The sequence below is a fragment of the Mobula hypostoma genome, chromosome 12 (assembly GCF_963921235.1).
Source record: "Mobula hypostoma chromosome 12, sMobHyp1.1, whole genome shotgun sequence".
NCBI classification, from domain to species: Eukaryota; Metazoa; Chordata; class Chondrichthyes; order Myliobatiformes; family Myliobatidae; genus Mobula; species Mobula hypostoma.
In genome coordinates this window covers 78,446,163-78,466,069 of record NC_086108.1, presented here as the reverse complement: position 1 = coordinate 78,466,069, position 19,907 = coordinate 78,446,163, and the positions used below count along the sequence as shown (strand labels likewise).

Sequence of the window (19,907 nt, the reverse complement as noted above, 5' to 3'; positions counted from 1 at the left end):
GTCTGTGCCGGAACAAGGACTGTTTGCTCATTGAAACTGCAAAGAACAGCCACTTCGTCCACACTAGTACTTACACTCCATACAAGTCTCTTCTCCGTCCACTTACTTCAATCTTTCTTTGCAAGGAGAGTAGTGGTTAATCTGCAAGGACCCAACATTCAACAATGAGAGAAACCTTCTTTGATATAATACTAAGTACTGTAGGAATTTGGGATGGAAAATACAAGCAGGAAACACTCAGGCCAGTGCCTACACAAAATGAAACAGAATTGACATTTCAGTTTGATGATATTTCTTAAAGTCTGCCAGAAAAAAAATCTAGTTTGAAATGTAGAAAAAGAGCGAGAGTTAAAGGAAACATCTGGAAGGATTTAAATTGCAAAGAAATGGTACTTGCTGAAAAAGGGTGATAATAGTACAAGCAAAGGAAGAAATGATTGGTCAAGTGAAGGCAAAATAAGACGAATAATCACCTGAAATTGAAAAGAAATCCATTGTGGATTCTGGAAATTTAAAATACCAATAGAAAATATGTACGGTGGGAGAATTTGGTAAGTGTTCATTCTGAGGATTTATCCAGGGGCCAACACATTGATGCAATGATGAAGAAAGCAAGGACACAGCATCCATCACCATCTGGAACACACCCTCTTCTTGTTACTACCAATGGTGAGAATGTAGATCCACACTCAATGATTTAGAAACAGTTTCTTCCCTTCCAGCATCAAATTTCTGAGTGATCCATGAACCCACAAACATAGTCTCCTTAGTCTTTTTTGTCACCATTTATTTATTTACTTTTTTAACCAATGTACCCTCTAATTTTTTTTTTTAATGCTGCACATTGGTATGAGCAGGAAAATTTAATGTGGCCTGAAAATTATGCAGCACTTTAAATTTTTTTGGAAATATGCACATCAAACAAACACAAATCACAACATAAGTAAACGGTGTCAGGCAGTCAAAACAACAAACAGGCACAATGACAAAAGTAAAATGTTTTGACAAGATGGCATTGGCATTCAGCGGGCTGGTGGTTTAATAACAATGAGCTACCAACTTCTATTCTGTGTTTATTGTTACAATTTGTAACAGTGTTGTAACTTCAAACACTGACAATGTAAATATGTTAAAGGTCTAAAATTTTTCAAAGGTTGTGGTATATATTATTTAGAAAATCTATGGATTATATGTATCAACATATTAAAAGAAAATTATAGCAGCATGGCAACAAAGGCAATGTGCGCTGGAGCATTTCAGTTACTTCATGCAGGTGAAGCCATGCACCCACGCAGCTTAGAGGTTAGAGGGGGTCGCCATTTACAATAATTTTAATATCTTTGCATGGATTGCTTCTGCGAAACAACAAATTTCATGTCTTATGTCAGTGACATTAAATCTGATTCTGCTTCTGATTATCTGAAATTGTTGAACAATTCTGAATACAGGAGGAGGAACAGAGTTCAAGGTAAGACCGTCCTTAAGAAGAGTTTCAGCCAGAAACCCGTATTCGTATTCCTCCATAGGTAGTATCGGACGTACTAATTTCCTGGACTCCAGTTTTGTCTGCGTTGCTCCAGGTTTCCAGCATCTCAGTCTCTCTAGGGAACACCTGGGAATCAGGAATATGGATGTACTGGCGGACTGAGGTGGGTTTAGAAGTGTTCTGCCACTTCCATGGGGGGAACCGAGCGAGTATATCATCACAGCCTCAGACAGATAAAACTTTTACCGGGCTTCCAGCCGGGTACAGATACCGATTTCAGGTTAACGTTGATACCTGTACCCGACTGGAAGCCCGACAACAGTTTATTCCTCACAAACGTCGGGAAAGCACGAGATCCTTTTTTCAGCCTCAGACCGGATCCAATTTTCTTGTTAGCTGCTTGAAGTATATATTCCTATCCCTCGCGATTAAGGAGGATTTTGTGAAACAATACATCGTGAAAAGAATAACCCTCGCTTTGGGCAGTTGTTTAATTGATAGTCTGACTAACACGTCACAGAAATTGAGTTACCGTGCCCCGTTTTCAGGTTTCTTCGCGATCACTGCCGTGCCGCATGCCGCTAGAAGCCGCCCTTTGCGCCGCCGCTTTGGTGCGGTAAAAGGGCGACTGCGCCTTAAGAGCTCTGTGCTCGCGAGACGTCGCCCTTGGAGATGAGAGTTTGTGATGGCGACGGTGTTGGTGGGGAGTCTGGCACAGCGGGGCAAAGCCGGTGGCCGGCTTCGGGGTAGGTGAGTGCTCCTCCGAGTGTCCGGTGGTGCCGTCCGCCCGCTTCCTTTCCCGTGTATTGATTTGTTCGACCGGAGGAAGCCTCCCTTTTCAGGTAACTTCAGGGCGAAGAGTGGGTGTGAGGCTGTCGTCATGGACGGCTGCAGAAGTGTTTCTTGGAGTTGCGGACTCCCCGAGGGTGGTGGAGAGCGGTCAAGTTACAATAGCGTTAGGCAGGAACTAGGGAGAGTTTATTTGAAACAGCTGTTTTTGGGCAAGTCCACATGCAACATGTGGAGGCTGTTTAAAGACAGTAGAGGACAGATACGTTCCAGTCGGAAGGAGGGATAAGGATGGCAAAGAGAACCTTGGATGTCAAGTGAGGTAGTGAATTTAGTCAAGAATACAAATTTAAAAATATATAAATTTAGGAAGCTAGAATCAAACCCTTCGGGGCTATAAACACGCCAAAAAAAGAACTCAAGAAGGGAATTAGGAAAGCCAGGAGGGGCTATAAAAAGATCTTGGCAAGTAGGATTAAAGAGAATCCCAAAAGCATTCTATACAACTCACTCCTTAAGAATCAACTCTTCCCTCAGAAAACACTGCGATTTGCCTACCGCCACAATGGATCTTTGGCAGACACGATCTCAATGGCTCTCCCTGCAGCTGTGGATCACCTGGACAATACATAGAAACATAGAAAATAGGTGCAGGAGTAGGCCATTCGGCCCTTCGAGCCTGCACCGCCATTTATTATGATCATGGCTGATCATCCAACTCAGAACCCAGCCTTCCCTCCATACCCCCTGACCCCTGTAGCCACAAGGGCCATATCTAACTTCCTTTTAAACATAGCTAATGAACTGGCCTCAACAGTTTGCTGTGGCAGAGAATTCCACAGATTCACCACTCTCTGTGTGAAGAAGTTTTTCCTAACCTCGGTCCTAAAAGGCTTCCCCTCTATCCTCAAACTGTGACCCCTCGTTCTAGACCTCCCCAACATCGGGAACAATCTTCCTGCATCTAGCCTGTCCAATCCCTTTAGGATCTTATACGTTTCAATCAGATCCCCCCTCAATCTTCTAAATTCCAACGAGTACAAGCCCAGTTCATCCAGTCTTTCTTCATATGAAAGACCTGCCATCCCAGGAATCAATCTGGTGAACCTTCTTTGTACTCCCTCTATGGCAAAGATGTCTTTCCTCAGATTAGGGGACCAAAACTGCACACAATACTCCAGGTGTGGTCTCACCAAGGCCTTGTACAACTGCAGTAGTACCTCCCTGCTCCTGTACTCGAATCCTCTCGCTATAAATGCCAGCATACCGTTTGCCTTTTTCACCGCCTGCTGTACCTGCATGCCCACTTTCAATGACTGGTGTATAATGACACCCAGGTCTCGTTGCACCTCCCCTTTTCCTAATCGGCCACCATTCAGATAATAATCTGTTTTCCTATTTTTGCCACCAAAGTGGATAACTTCACATTTATCCACATTAAATTGCATCTGCCATGAGTTTGCCCACTCACCCAACCTATCCAAGTCACCCTGCATCCTCTTAGCATCCTCCTCACTGCTAACACTGCCACCCAGCTTCGTGTCATCCGCAAACTTGGAGATGCCGCATTTAATTCCCTCATCCAAGTCATTAATATATATTGTAAACAACTGGGGTCCCAGCACTGAGCCTTGCGGTACCCCACTAGTCACCGCCTGCCATTCTGAAAAGGTCCCGTTTATTCCCACTCTTTGCTTCCTGTCTGCTAACCAATTCTCCACCCACACCAATACCTTACCCCCAATACCGTGTGCTTTAAGTTTGCACACTAATCTCCTATGTGGGACCTTGTCAAAAGCCTTTTGAAAATCCAAATATACCACATCCACTGGTTCTCCCCTATCCACTCTACTAGTTACATCCTCAAAAAATTCTATGAGATTCGTCAGACATGATTTTCCTTTCACAAATCCATGCTGACTTTGTCCGATCATTTCACCGCTTTCCAAATGTGCTGTTATCACATCCTTGATAACTGACTCCAGCAGTTTCCCCACCACCGACGTTAGGCTAACCGGCCTATAATTCCCCGGTTTCTCTCTCCCTCCTTTTTTAAAAAGTGGGGTTACATTAGCCACCCTCCAATCCTCAGGAACTAGTCCAGAATCTAACGAGTTTTGAAAAATTATCACTAATGCATCCACTATTTCTTGGGCCACTTCCTTAAGCACTCTGGGATGCAGACCATCTGGCCCTGGGGATTTATCTGCCTTCAATCCCTTCAATTTACCTAACACCACTTCCCTACTAACATGTATTTCGCTCAGTTCCTCCATCTCACTGGACCCTCTGTCCCTTACTATTTCTGGAAGATTATTTATGTCCTCCTTAGTGAAGACAGAACCAAAGTAATTATTCAATTGGTCTGCCATGTCCTTGCTCCCCATAATCAATTCACCTGTTTCTGTTTGCAGGGGACCTACATTTGTCTTTATCAGTCTTTTCCTTTTTACATATCTATAAAAGCTTTTACAGTCCGTTTTTATGTTCTTTGCCAGTTTTCTCTCATAATCTTTTTTCCCCTTCCTAATTAAGCCCTTTGTCCTCCTCTGCTGAACTCTGAATTTCTCCCAGTCCTCAGGTGAGCCACTTTCTCTGGCTAATTTGTATGCTACTTCTTTGGAATTGATACTATCCCTAATTTCTCTTGTCATGTCAGGATGCTGCTTATTGACTATAGCTCAGTGTTTAACACTATCATTCCTACAGTCCTGATCAAAAAGTGAGCTTCTGTGCCTCCCTTTGCAACTGGATCCTCAACTTCCTAACCAGAAGACCACAATCTGCGTAGATTGGCAATAACGTCTCCACCTTGCTGACAATCAATACTGCTGCACCTCAGGGAAGTGTGCTTCGCACACTGCTGTACTCTCTTTACACCCATGACCGTGTGGCTAGGCATAGCTCAAATGCCATCTATAAATTTGCTAAATTGGCAGAATCTCAGATGGAGACAAGAGGGCATACAAACTAGGTGAGTGGTGTTAAAGCAACAACATTGCACTGAAGGTCAGTAAGACCAAAGAGCTGATTGTGGACTTCAGAAAGGGTAAGATGAACACAAGCCAATCCTCCTAAAGCGATCAGAAGTGGAGAGAGTGAGCAATTTCCTGTTGCTGGGTGTCAATATCTCTGAGGACCTAACCTGGTCTCAATATACTGATGCAGCTTTAAAGGAGGCAAGACAGTGGCTGTATTTCATTTGGAGTCTGAGGAGATTTAGTTTGTCACCTAAAACAGTCAAGCTTCTACAGACGTACTGTGGAGAGCATTCTGACTGGCTGCATCACTGTCAGGTATTGGGGGGTGGTGGTGCTGCAGAGGTGGCTTCTTTGAAGTAAGCTGTAGAAAGTTGTAAAATTAGTCAGCTCCATCATAGGTACTAGCCTCTGAGGTATCCAAGACATCTTCAAGGAGTGAAGCCTCAGAAAGGTGGCATCCATCATTAAGGACCCCCACCACCCAGGACGTGCCTTTTTCTCATTGTTGCCATCAGGAAGGAGGTACAGAAGCCTGAAGGCACATACTAGGGATTCAGGAACAGCTTCTTCCCCTCTGCCAAACAATTTCAGAGTAGACATTGAACCCATGAACACTACCTCACTACTTTTTAAATTTCTGTTTTTGCACCAATTTTAATTTAACTATTTAATATACATATATACTTATTATAATTCTGCTGCAGAGTTTACAGATTTCTCAACTTATGCCAGCAATATTAAACCTGATTCTGGCATACGTTAGGAGCAAGAGGATAACAAGGGAGAGGGTGGGATAAAGGGGGGAATATTTGCTTAGATACAAAAGATAGGTGAGGTCCTTAATGAGTACTTTTCATAAGTATTTACCCAGGGTAGGAATGGGGAGGACAGGGAGATCAGTGCTGAGATTATTAATATGCTAGGGCCTTTGGGTCTCAAAGAGTGTTAAGGTGGATAAGTTCACAGGCCTGATGGGATATACCCCAGGTCACAATGGACAACAATTCTTTCTCAAAGCTGTTGATTCCTCTGAATCTTTTTTGTTATGAAGGCCGCTTGAAGAATATTACGAACACACATATAACTTCAGACTACTTGTATCACATAAGAATTTGGAGAAACAAGAAATAAACTTCTATTGAATATAATGTGTTTAATTGCCTGATGGTGCTGATGATTTTGTGAATACATGGCACCTCTGTAGAGAGAGTTAAGTGCACCAGGTTCCTGGGAGTTCTCATCACAGATTACCTCACCTGGTCCCTTAATATCACCTCCCCAAACGAGGAGGCACAGTAGTGCCTCCACTTCCTAAGAATGTTGAGGCAAGCAAGGTTTACCCCACCCACCATCTTCACTGTGTTTTACAGGTTCACCATTGAGAGCATCCTGACAAGTTGCATCTCTATACACCCAAAAGTATTCAGGAAGCTAAATCTTTCTTGTCCAATGTTATTGAGAGAGGCAAATGGAGAGTGCTGGGGCCTTGACCAATATTTTTTGTGTTCTCTCTAGACACGGGTGAGGGCCTGGAGGACTGACAATAAGCTAATTTTGTTCCATTGTTCAAGAAGGGTACAAGGGTTAATCTTGAAAACTATAGACTGGTGAGTCTCATGTCAGTGGCAGGGAAGTTGTTCGAACAAATTCTGAGGGGTAAGATCTATGAGTAGCATTTTGAATACAATTGCCTAATTAGGGAGAATTAGCATGGCTTTTTTTGCAGGACAAGTCGTGTCTTACTAACTTGATGTGAATTTTTTGATGATGTGACGAGGCTGATTGATGAAGGTAGAGCTGTGTATGTTGCCTACATTGATTTCTGTAAGATGTTTGACAAGGTCCCTCGTGGGATACATGAGATCCATGGTGAATTGGCCATTTGGATTCAGGACTGGCTTGTCCATAGAAGTCAGAGGGTGGTTGTTAAACGGACTTATTCTAGCTGGAGGTCTGTGATTAAAAGTGCCTGCAGGGATTTGTACTGTGACCTCTGTTATTTGTGATGTATAAAAATGACCTGGATGAAAATAAAATCAATGTGTTACTGTAGTAAGTTTGCAGATGATATGAAGATTGGTGGTGTTATAGACAGTATAGATGACTCGCAAAGAATACAGCAGGATGTAAATCAGTTGCAAATATGGGCAGAGAAATAAGACCACAAGATATAGGAGCAGAATTAGGTCATTCAGCCCATCAAGTCTGCTCTGACATTTCATCATCAACAAAATTAAAGCTCGTCTATAAAATAGCACAATATTTTGGCAGTTATGCCAAGATATTGATGAAGAGTTTGAAAGCTTGCTTATTCATACTGAGGTGCATTCGTTGTCAAAAGGCTGCTAGTTAAAACGTTTCTTTGATCTTTTTGACACCGTGGTTAAATTTTTGCTCAGCCAACAAGAGCTTCGGAAACAAGGTTGAACTTCTTTGTGGAGATGTGGCATACCAACCTGATCTGTATGACAAAATGAACATTCTAAATATGAAACTGCAGGGTGAGAATTTCAATTTATTCCTGGGAAAAGTGCAGTGTCCACTTTTATTGGAGATGTATAAGCAAAACATTCAAGAAGAATGTTCTCACAGTTTCTCTGCATGGAAAGTATGGCACAGACGAAGATTTGTGAGAGTATGCTTACACCTGCAGTCACTGAAGAAAAATTTTCAGAATCGATTCAAGGATTTGAATGACCTGGCAATTCTGGACTGGGTGGTTAACCCTTTTCTTTGCAAAGTGCAAGAACAGGAAGAGAGCTTGCAAGAAGAAATTATTGAAACTCAGAATGATGATGAAGCAGAAATGCTTTTCAAAAAATGTCAGCTTTTGTGGTATGTGGCTGCTTGTTACTTGTTGCATACACCTGTTAGGGTGCATTCTCCAGATACCTTATAAGGTAACCGTGGCCTTCAGCCAGGAGCAGATGTCATCAGGTGGTTCCCAACCTTCGCAGAGTGTTTTGACCCTTAACTACGACATTCTCCAGTTGGTGGGTCGGCAGTGGTGGCCAAATCACTGCCCATCTGCTCCTGGCTTCCAGCTTCCCTCCTCTCACCTACTCCAAATCCAACAAGAGGCTCGTTCTGCCTCTTCCCCCATCCTAAGAGCTGGTTGTTTTTTCTCCTTTTGTCCAGGCCCAGAGCTGATAACTGCCATGCTGATTTGGCTGGGAAACCTCTGCAGCCGATCTCCACAGGGAGCAACCATGCCTGCCATCCCTTGTCTTTGCACTCCTGCATTAAGGGCTGGTACTTTAAGGCCTTTCTCTCGTGAGCCTCTTCCCATCCCTCCTCCCATGGCACAGTCAGCTCAACCAGAATTATTTTCCTGTCTTCAGATGACCATAGTACAATGTCCAGGTGGAGGGTTGTGTGCATCACATCCGGGAACTGCAGCCTCCTTCCCACATCAACCCTCACCTCTCAGGACCTGGCCGTTAGCAGGAGATTGGGCTTTGGTTGTTTGGTTACAAAAAGCTTGGCTTCCTCTGATGAAAGTGATGGCCTTCCTCAAATCTGTGCCAGCCGTCCTCATCTTGCATCTCTCTCGCTCTAGTGTGTCAGCAAGAGCCAGAATCACCTTATCACGGCGCCACCGATACTATCCTTGAGTTAGAGCTGTTTTGCATCCAGACTGTATATGAGCCAGTGTCCCCTTTTGACCACAGAGCTTACAGTTCGGGTCCTCTCTCATCCCCCATGTGTACAGATATAATGGTGAAGGAAGGGTATCATACACGGTTCGCAAGAGGAAGGAAATACAGAAGGGCTCCAGTCTCAATAACTCTGCCCATGAGATCCTGTGTTTGGGCAGATCTCATTTTGTCCACGCACCCTGGGACCCTTGTTCCACTGCCTTTAACATCCGCTTCTCTTCCTCATGAATCCGTGCTTCTGCCTGTACCATGTCTCGCCTGTTCCTTATGCTTGCGTTCCCCACTTCTGGAAGTGAACTGAGCCGAGGCCTTGCCACCCGACGCAGGGGTTGCTGATGATATCTTGCAGCTTCATAGAACACACTGCCTGCTCTACAGCTGTGTTGGCTGCCCACTTGCGCCCATATCTGGTTGTAACGCTTGCTTGCTTTACCGAGATGTCATTGGAATCTCTCAAGCTTAATAAGGCTCTGCATTTTGCCACCTTGAATTCCTCCACCACAGATGACGAGGGAAGCTGCAGTTGCCCAGATCGAATATAGAGGCCCACTGAAGAGAAGCTTGGGGGAACTCCCAACCATCTCCGCAGGTGCTTGTTGGTTTTCCTCTCAATGCCCTCTTACAGCAGTCATGGGGAACTCAAAGTGTGAAGAGCCAGAGAAGCCTGGGCAGAAGGCCATATTGGTATATAAAGTTTCCTGGTCTTTCTTGCTCTTCATTATATTTCCATCCTCCTACTTTGTTGAAAGAGGCTTTAGTACAGTGAACCATATAACCACAAATTGCTTGGACATTGTTACACATGGGGGCTTTAGGATTTTGCTGTCACAACCTGAACCAGATATTTCAACTCTTGCGAGAAACCATCAAGCTCAAGGATCCCATTGATATCGAGCTGCTGTACAATGTAAAATGCTGTGTAAGCTAGGTTTAAAGACCAAAAAAAAATTTAAAGCAGAATAATTTTTCTCATATTAGCATATGGTAGACACCTTTTTACAGTCTAGGGCCACTGGAAAGTATATTGTGCCTAAAAGGGGTGTTGGCAAGTATGAATGCACTTTAGGGGGGCTTTGGCAAAGTATGAAAGTGCTTTAGGGAGATGTTGGGCTACAAAAGGTTGGGAAACACTGGTTTAGAAAAATGACAAATAATCATTTAATATTATAAACAGCTGAAGTTGATAAATATGACCTCATGGGGAGGAATCTAAAATCAGGAAACATTGTTAGAGTAACACACTGAGCATTTATGATAAAGTGAGCAATTATTTCTCTCAGATGAAATGGATATTTGGAATTATTTGTTCTGGAGAACTATGAAGACTATATCTTTAAATATATTCTGAGGGAGATGATTGGAGGATCAAGGGTGATGAGGAATGAACAAGGAATTGAGGCCAAAATCGAACCTACCATGTTCTTACCAAAGAGCAGACCAAATTTGAGGGGCTATTTGACCTGTTTCTGGTCTTTTCTGAATGCTTGGATGACTCTCTTGGTTCTTAAACTCTTCTTTCTATCCTATTACTATTGTATATAGTTCACATGTTGAGTGTAGATTTTTGGATTTTTTGCAATTCTATTTTCACTTTTCTCATTTGATTGTCCTTTTCATCCATCCATTCAACAATTATTTAGCTTGATTTTCTTCTTGCATATATTATATTATTTATTTATTTAGAGGAACAGATTGGAATTGGCCCTTCGAGCTGTGCTGCCAGCAACCCACCTTTTAACCCTAGCCTAATCACAGGACAATTTACAATGACCAATTAACCTATTAACCGGTATGCCTTTGGACTGTGGGAGGAAATTGGAGCATCTGGAGGAAACCTACATATTCCACAAGGATGATGTACAAACTACTTACAGAGGATTCTGGGATTGAACTTTGAACTCTGCCACCCTGAGCTGTAATAGTGTTGCACTTGTGTGCCCCCACTTTCTTTGTTTTATCGTATTTGTATCCCTTTTGTCATATTAGCAGCTGTGGCATAAGTTCATCTACTTTGTCCTGTTCTGTGGGAATGCATTTGGCTGTTATATGAAACATCTCTCATCTCTTATTTATATGTCTCCCAGTATTCCATTACCTTTTTATTTGCTCATTTTGGTTCTGCTTGAACTGGATCAAAGCCTCTTTTTTCCCATTAAAGTTGGTCCTTTGCTAATGAGGAAGTTCTACTTGAGACTGGTAATGAAAAGCAGTAACATATAAACTAAATCTTATAATTTAATCCTCAACAAAACCAGGCACACCTTATTCTTCAGATTCCTAAATGTATTAATCTCCTAAATGTTTCCTTTCTCTTTTTGAGTTTCCAAAGTAGCCAATCTATATTTGTTATTTCCAATTTTCCTGCTGATTCAATCTCTTGATGATATTCTCTTTTTGACATTTTCATCTTTCCTAATAGGCTATCAGCGCCTCTTACAGTTTAGGGAGGCCTTTGTCGTCTTACACTGCTCTTCCTGGGACTGGAGGTGCACTCTAAATTTGCTCTCCACCTAGCAATTAACCGTCACTCACTGCCTTATTCTTACTATTTTGTTTGTGAATATCCTAAATAAAGGTTTTGAAATTGTCAGCGTTTCTTCCAGCACTAAAGCATTCATTGATTCATTTATCAGTCCATTTATCCTACCATTTTCTTTTGCAGGATCTGCCTGGGGAGTAATTGGCATGTGTATATGCAATCATCGATGGGACAGACACCTTGGTTTAATGCCTCTGGATCTGACGCAGAACAAAGTCTAAAGTTTGAAGATGAAAACAGATTTACTAATAACTATAAGCAACCATCATCACTGTGGAAACTAATAGAGGAATGTGTCCCTCCATCTGAGAGAGATGAAATCAGGGTAATTCTGGGAGAATCAGCAGTGGACCTCAACCAGGACTTGCATGCGGAGGCAAGAAATATCACTATCCGTGCCATACTCCCGCTAAGTGTATTTAAGTGATTAAGTTTTGATGCCAGATCACAGAAGTGGTCTATTCATTCTGTTGAACTTGTGCTTAGCCCCTATGCTTGCTTTTGGTCCAAAGTTGTAAACTATTTTTATCCTTGAGTACCTGGCCAAGTCTCATTTAACATCATTTGTATAATTAGATTTCATCACCTTTTAAGTTAGTGCATGTAAGTTCCTCCCAGCTTATTGATATAGAGAAATGGTTTTAAACTCATGACCTCTGGCAAATGGATCATGGAACATAGAACAGTACAGGAAAACCACCAACCTTCATGTAATCTGAAAATTTATTAACCCACCCTTCCACTTCCTCATCCAAGTCACTTGTAAAAATCACAGAGCAGAGGAGTCGAAACAGATCTCTGAGGAACACCACTCTGGTCACCAACCTCCAGACAGAATGTGTGTTTGTTTGGAATCTAGCCTTTAGGTCCTTTAGAATTGTTTCACTTTCCTCTGAGTAACAGGAAAGTATAATTAAAAAGCATCTTACTGGTTGAAAATATGGTATTGGATTCATCATACCCATGTTTAAAAAGCAAAAAATTCGAAGATTTTATAACTTTGAAATAAGTACTTGAGCAAGTGTACAAGTAATCTGGTAGTCACAAACTAAAGGTAACTAGCAGAAAAACGAGCAGCACTAAGTCTGTAGCACTGCATGACACATCCAAGTAGATTTTAAGAACAATGAAGATTACTGCTTCTATCGTCCTTTCAGGTAGCAATTTTCAATTCCTACCATCCTCTGGTAGAAAAGAACTTTACATAATTTCTCCTTTAATCCTCCCAATTAATTTAAACCCATGTCCCGATTTTTTTTTTGATTCCCCCACTAGAGAAAATGAGTCCTTTAATTCTGTCGATTAAACTTTTCCTCCTCTATGCTCCAAAGAAATTAAATTACCCAAGCCTATTTATCTTGCCTTCCAGCAACATCCTCATAAATCTCTTCTGCAGTGACCTCTTTTAATAACAGTGCTGTACTCAAGTTCCGGCTTGATAAGTGTTGTATGTACTTCCAACATAACCTTTTACTCTAGAATTCTATGCCTTGGCTAGTAAAGGCAAGCAGTCCAGATAATTACTCTGCCTGGTTTTTATCATTGGGAAAAATTAATGGTAATGCTTGGACCTAATTGTTGTAAATAAGGACCTAAATTCTTTATTACTAGATGACCTCTTTCATAGGTTGGGGAAGAAAAAAAAGTAGAACGGAATATAGAAGGAGAAATGGTAAGGACTCGCGTGTTCTTGGGCCTAACAGCAGTGGGGGGAAAAAGCTTGCATGAGGGGTTCAGTAAGTTGCAGCAATCGTATGCCACAGAACTAAAAATGTTAGATCTTGATAAGATTCTTGACAAAAAAAAGACATTTGATAAGGTTCTACATGGGAGGCTGCTTTGGAAGGTTAGGTTGTATGAGATCTAGGGAGAACTTGCAAATTGGATGCAATAGGCACGATGGAAGAATCAAATTAGAAGGCTGATTTTTGGATTGGAAGCCTGTGACTAGTGGTATAACTTAGCTTGGCGTAGGGCCCATTGTTGTTTGTCATCTATATCAATGATTTGGAAAGAAATTTACAATACATGTTTAGCAAGTTTGCAGATGACAGGAAAATAGGTGGTATACTGGGCAATAAAAAAGGTTATCAAAAATTACAGGGAGATCTGATTAGCTGAGTAAGTGGGCCTAGGAATGGGAAATGGAGTTTAATTTGGTAAGTGTGGGGTATTGCATTTTGTAAAATCAAATCAGGGCGGACCCTCACAGTGAATGTCAGGGCTATAGGGCGTGTTGTAGATGTACAAATACAGGTTTCCCCCGCCATCCGAAGGTAGAGCGTTCCAATGAAACGGTTCGTAAGCTGAAATGTCGTTAAGTGAAGAAGCAATTACCATTTATTAATATGGGAAAAATTTTTGTGCGTTTCCAGACCCAAAAAATAACCTACCAAATCATGCCAAATAACACATAAAACCTAAAATAACAGTAACATATAGTAAAAGCAGGAATGATATGATAAATACACAGCCTATATAAAATAGGAATACTTTTTGCAATCATTGAAGTACTGCCTAGTGCAGCAAAAATCTCACGCATGCGCTCTCGGCAGAAGCACTCTCTCCAGTAACCTTTAAGCTATGAGGCTGCCAGATCATACCAAATAACAAATCATACTAAATAACTCAAAAATACACAGCCCATATAAAGTAGAAATACTTTTTGCAATCATTGAAGCACAGTCTAGTGCAGCGAAAATCTCACACATGCACTGTCGGCGCAGGTGTTGTCGGCGGAAGCACTCTCTCCAGTAACCTTTGAGCTATGAGGCTGCCAGATCATACCAAATAACAAATCATACTAAATAACACAAAAATACACAACCCATATAAAGTAGAAATAATGTATGTACAGTGTAGTTTCACTTACAGGAATTGGGTTGGTGTGTTAGGCTGAGTCGTCAGAAATTGGGGTGGTGGGAGGTAGGGGAGACTGGGGTGTCATCTCATTGTAGTCTATTTCCAATATGGCAGCCAGGTCATCTTCTATGTCTGCCTGCCTCGATGTCGAAGGTTGAGGTTCATCGTCTGCTGTGGCTGATGTGCAAGGCTTGAAAAACGACATTATACTTGACTGCTGAGCCTCGAGCATTTTTAGATCATACAGTTCTTTGTAAGCACTCAAAACATCCTGCAAACCTGCCCTAAACCTACGTGCCCTTTCAAAATTAAAGTCAGACTTTTCTGCAATCATTGCAGCGCTGTCAATTGCAGCGAAAATCTCTCGCAACTGCTTCACGTTCAGTCCCTGGACGACTTCATTTTCGCTACTGTGTTCGGTTTCGTTTGTTATCCTTTCCTCTTGCAATTGCATCAGCTCTTCATCTGTCAATTCTTGGTCATAGGATGCTAAAACCTCTTCAACATCATCTTCGTCAACTTCCACAAACCCAGCCTCCTTAGCCAAGCTCACTATTGTTGTATTTATTGTTGATGATTCGAAGCCTTTAAAATCGTTCACTGCTTCGGGACATAGTTTCCTCCAAACACCATTTCTCATCGAGACTGGTAGCATATCGAGAGCATCTCCAATGTTGGCGATTGCCAGTTTTATATTGTAGTCTTTCCAGATCTCTCGCAAAGATGCTTCGGAGTTGCCCTCTCTGTCATTAGCACTTACAATAAAACGCATCACATTTTGCATATAGTAAGCCTTAATTGTGGCTATTAGGCCTTGGTCACACGGCTGCAGCAACGATGTTGTATTTGGCGGTAAGAGCGCAATACGATCTGTTACTGCCATACTCGGTAATGTCAGGAGGACGAGCAGCACAATTATCAACAATCACAAGGCACCTATCGAGGTTATTTTCTCTACAGTATTTTTCAACAAAAAGACTAACGTATCTCCCCCTCGTACCCCATCCGTTATTTATTTTTATACACACATTCTCTCTCTCTCTCTCCTTTTTCTCCCTCTCTCCTTTTTCTCCCTCTCTCCCTCTGACTATACCCCTTACCCATCCTCTGGGTTTTTCCCCCACTCCCCCTTTTCCTTCTCCCTGGGCCTCCTGTCCCATGATCCTCTCATATCCCTTTTGCCAATCACCTGTCCAGCTCTTGGCTCCATCCCTCCCCCTCCTGTCTTCTCCTATCATTTTGGATCTCCCCCTCCCCCTCCCACTTTCAAATCTCTTACTAAATCTTTCTTCAGTTAGTCCTGACGAAGGGTCTCGGCCTGAAATGTCGACTGTACCTCTTCCTAGAGATGCTGCCTGACCTGCTGCGTTCACCAGCAACTTTGATGTGTGTTGCTTTAATTGCCTTGGTAGTTTTATATCACAAGTTGCTAGAAGTTGTCAGCGTCGTCGTCGTGGCTATCCCTCGGGGTCGAGGATGATGGTCTTCATTCTGAAGAAGTGTCCCACAGAGTGAAGTGCGTGTATTTGTTTAACGTGTACTTGATGTTGCACTCCAATAAGCATACAATATTTCACAAATCAACCAACTGATTCCAATAGCATGGAAACCACGACGATTGGAGCTGATGGATTTGTTGTAGCTTTCATCTGTCTTCACAGCCGTTGAGTTCGAAGTAACTTCATCCACCTGTTCCACTATTGAGGTCTTGGTTGGATTGTTCTTTGTCAGGGACCTCACCCTCGACCTTACCGCCATGGGTGACCCTACCAGGAGCATGACTCCAGACGGCATTGCTCTCGGAATCACAGGACCACACAAGCTTCTCCACCACGACAAGGTGACAATCCACAGAGAAGACTAGAAGTAAAGTAGAAATAAAAAGAAAAATTGTCATTGCTAAAACCAACTTCCAAAAATGAATCCCATTTTTACCAACAGACATATTTCTATGACAACAGGGCCTAGGCTACTAAAATGTTACATCTGGTCAATCTTGCTGTATGCTTCCAAAACATGGACTATAACACCAGAATTCCAAAGAAACTTAGAAGCAACAGAAATGTGGTTTCTTAGAAGAGTGCTGAAAATATCATATAGAGATAGGGTGACTAATGAGACAGTACTCCAACGTGCCCATACAAAAAGATCTCTAATGAGAACATTAAATGAAAGGAAACTTAATTTCCTGGGCTATGTCATCAGAAAGGGAGAAATAGAATGCTTTACGTTACAAGGCTGTATGCCTGGGAAATGTGGAAGAGGAAGGCAAAGAAGAAAATATATGGACACTGTGAAAGAACTAACAAATCTAAATGTGCAAGGTATCATTGACGCTGCGAGGGATCGTCGATGTGGAGAGCCATGATCGCCCAAGCGGGTAAAGCGCAAGGCACATGAAGAAGAAGAAGATGCTGCCTGACTGCTGAGTTCCTTCAACACTTTGTCTGTGTTCCTTTTCATAAAACCAAGTTGACTCTGCTGAATTCTGTTACAAATTTCCAATTGTACTGATATCACTTACAAGAGTCCATGTCGATGAACCATGGACATTGCTTTCTCCTCTCTCTGCTCAAATTGTGGGATTGCATTTGCAACTTTTTCTATTGCACGTCTGTACACCTTGATTTTCTCATCAAATTGATCACCAATATCTCCCCTGTTAAGCCACCACTACGGCAAGCCATCACTCCTGGGATTTGGGTGCTTGTTGAGCTGATTTTCTTGGACTATTGAATGTTACTACTATTAATAGGCAAACTTTTACTTTTTCAATGTTACACAGTGGTATGACAAATTTTCTAGAAAACCTGCCTGTTTTTAAGGAGAGGAGGAAAAACAGGGCATGGACATTAGCTCTGGCCCCAAACCTAACCATGTTCTGACACCTAGTGTTCCAATCATTAACTTTAACTCTGACTACATAACTTGTTCATACTCTGGATAAATGAGAGTGCTGAAATGCTAACCTATCAAGAGTTTTGAACATTTAGATATTAGATTATCATTGTTGTACTGCATTATACAAAAGTAGAATTAGACTCCTCTTGGACATCCAAAATCTTTACAGTTTTTTGAAGGACTTAATAATTTTTCAGACTCCTGCCATTTTACTCTCATGGCCACTTCAATTTTGGTGCGTATGCAGAATGAATGTGGAAATGCACTGATTTCAGCAGACTTTATGAAAACTTTTGTCTGTACTGTATTTAAAAAGGAGTCATTCATCCAATAAAAGTAAAATAGTATTCTGTTATCCCTCTTATTCCATACACAAAAATTGCAAGCATGTGTGATCTTGCACTTCAAATCTTTATGCTAATTGAGCAGCTCTTGAATCATAATGTAGAGAAGTTTGAGAGTTCATTGCTACAGCCTATGATAGTTTTCAGTAGCTTAATGACTTCTTTCCTGAAGTAGCTTGCACTAATCTAAGTAACATGGTCTGAAGCATTTCTCTTCAAATTAATATGACCTGGGCTATTGCAATTGCACACAATGCCACCAGACTAGTATTTTTTTTCGTAGTACTATGCATCAATGCTACTAAGAGCCCTGCTGTTTATTACATACTTTTTACTTGAATTTGACCTCCCATAGTGCAACCCCTCACACTTATCTGGGTTAAACTCCAGCTGCCATTTCTCTGTCCACATTTCCAAATGGTCCGTATCCTGCTGACTCCATTGACAACCTTCTTCATTATTTGTACCTTTTAGAGTTTTGGAAACTTGCTAATCAATCCACCTATATTTTTGCCATATTAATGACAACAGAGGTCACAGTACAGATCCTTGCAGAACAGTTTTGGTCACAGACCTCCAGTCTGAACAATATTCCCATCCCACCACCATCCTTCGTCTTCTGTGGCCAAGCCAATTTTGAATCTGGTCCAAGGATTTTTTATCCAATCTACGAAGTTTACATTGATCTCACGTGCCTTAATCTTCTGGATCAGCTCACCATGAGGGAGCTTGTCAAAAGCTGTACTAAAATCCATGTACAGTATATAATATCTTCTGGCCTACCCTAATTTATTATGTATGCCAGTTCCTCAAAAGACACAGTTATGTCTGCAAGACCTCCTCTGCAGAAAGCCATGCTGACTCTATAAACTATATAAAGTCAGTGCTTTTACAGATGCAAGTACATTCTATCCTTATGAAGCTTCTGCAATAATTTCTCAACTTTGAAAGACTCACTGGCCTACCTATGGCTAAAAGAAAAATGGAGAGCTATTTGGGAGAGGATTGGATAAGGTTAAAGGGTTGACACAACATTGTGGCTGAAGGGCCAGTATTGTGCTGTACTGTTCTATGTTCTGAAGAGAGGAACAACATTGGTATTTTCAAGTTCTCTCTCTGTTAAATTCTCAGAAATCTCATCTCTTCCCTCTGTCAAGAACCTGGTATAGTTCAGATCAGATCCTGGGGATATCCACCTTAATGTTCTTCACGATCTCTTCCTTGATATTAACATACGCTGCCTAGATTGTAAGCATACCCCTTCCTGACCTCCCTATCCTCCATGATATGGTAGAAACATTTAAAAGGCATTTAGACAAACAAATAGGCAGAAAATTGACAGGTGTTGATAGACCATGTACAGGCAAATTGGCAATTTATTGTAAATTGGCACAGACACCATGGACTGTAGGCCTTGTTCCTGTGCTGTACTGATATATGTTCTGCCTTCTAATACTGCTAGTATTTTTTTCCCATTGTCAATGTTTTTCCATCTTTATGTTAAGATTTTGTGGTGAATATTTGACATGACCCAGTTGAAGCAAAGTAATAAAATAAAATGTTCACTTATTCTAGAATTAAATATATAATGAAAACCACATGAAACATGTATATTACATGTGAGGCAGGGATACTGCTTTTGCAGTCATAAGAAGTCAACAGCAAAGCATCATCTGCAACTCAATAGGTTGGAGTTAGTGATTTAATTACACAGTAATGAAATCTAGAGGTTAGACCTAATAGTTATATTTTCTTTTTGAAAAAGCACAATAAAACCTTTCAAGGGTTCTGTCAGACTTTCTGAATAAACTTTTGGTATAGGTTGGAATTTTAGCTGTTTAAAATATACTTGGGCTGCTCGTTTTCACTATGTGGCTTTTGTACTGTGGTTTGAGTTAAAGTCTCTAAGGAAATGGATGGGATTCTCCTACAATTCAGTCACAGGATATATGCAGATGTGAAACTTGAGCTGATGAATAACGAGTTTAAATTTGTAGCTGCAACAGTTTGTTGACATTATGGTTGGTTATTGAACCTACCTACTGATGGATTTGAGTTCAGTTTACTGTTTGACAAGTTCTTTGAATTAACTATATTTCAACTGGGTGGCTCAATAATGTAGCCATTAATACTGCTGTCTCAGTTAAAGTGACTTAAGTTCAATACTGACCTCCGGTGATGTTTTTGTTGAATTTCTATGTTTTCTCTGTGACTGTGTAGGTTTCCCCAGGTTCTCTAGTTTTCCTCAACACATCGAAAATGTGCTGGTTGGTAAGGTAATTGGCCACTGCACATTGACCTTATTGACGATGGGGCTTATGGGGAATGGGAGGAAAAATGGGATTA

General features: G+C 41.5%; 1 protein-coding gene across 4 annotated transcripts in view; it reads left to right on the top strand.

The window, feature by feature from the left end:
* The first annotated feature begins 2,083 nt into the window (after positions 1 to 2,083).
* Positions 2,084 to 19,907, top strand: part of ccdc24 (coiled-coil domain containing 24) — a 121,974-nt gene continuing 104,150 nt past the window's right edge. Inside the window, exons 1-2 of one of the 4 annotated variants that reach the window (XM_063064450.1) lie at positions 2,084 to 2,232; positions 11,578 to 11,830. In XM_063064450.1, coding sequence (XP_062920520.1) covers positions 2,159 to 2,232; positions 11,578 to 11,830 — 327 coding nt within the window. In that variant the 5' untranslated portion in view covers positions 2,084 to 2,158. Of the gene's footprint in view, positions 2,329 to 11,577; positions 11,831 to 19,907 lie in introns of all 4 variants that reach the window. The other 3 variants (XM_063064447.1, XM_063064448.1, XM_063064449.1) reach the window with 3 other exon arrangements.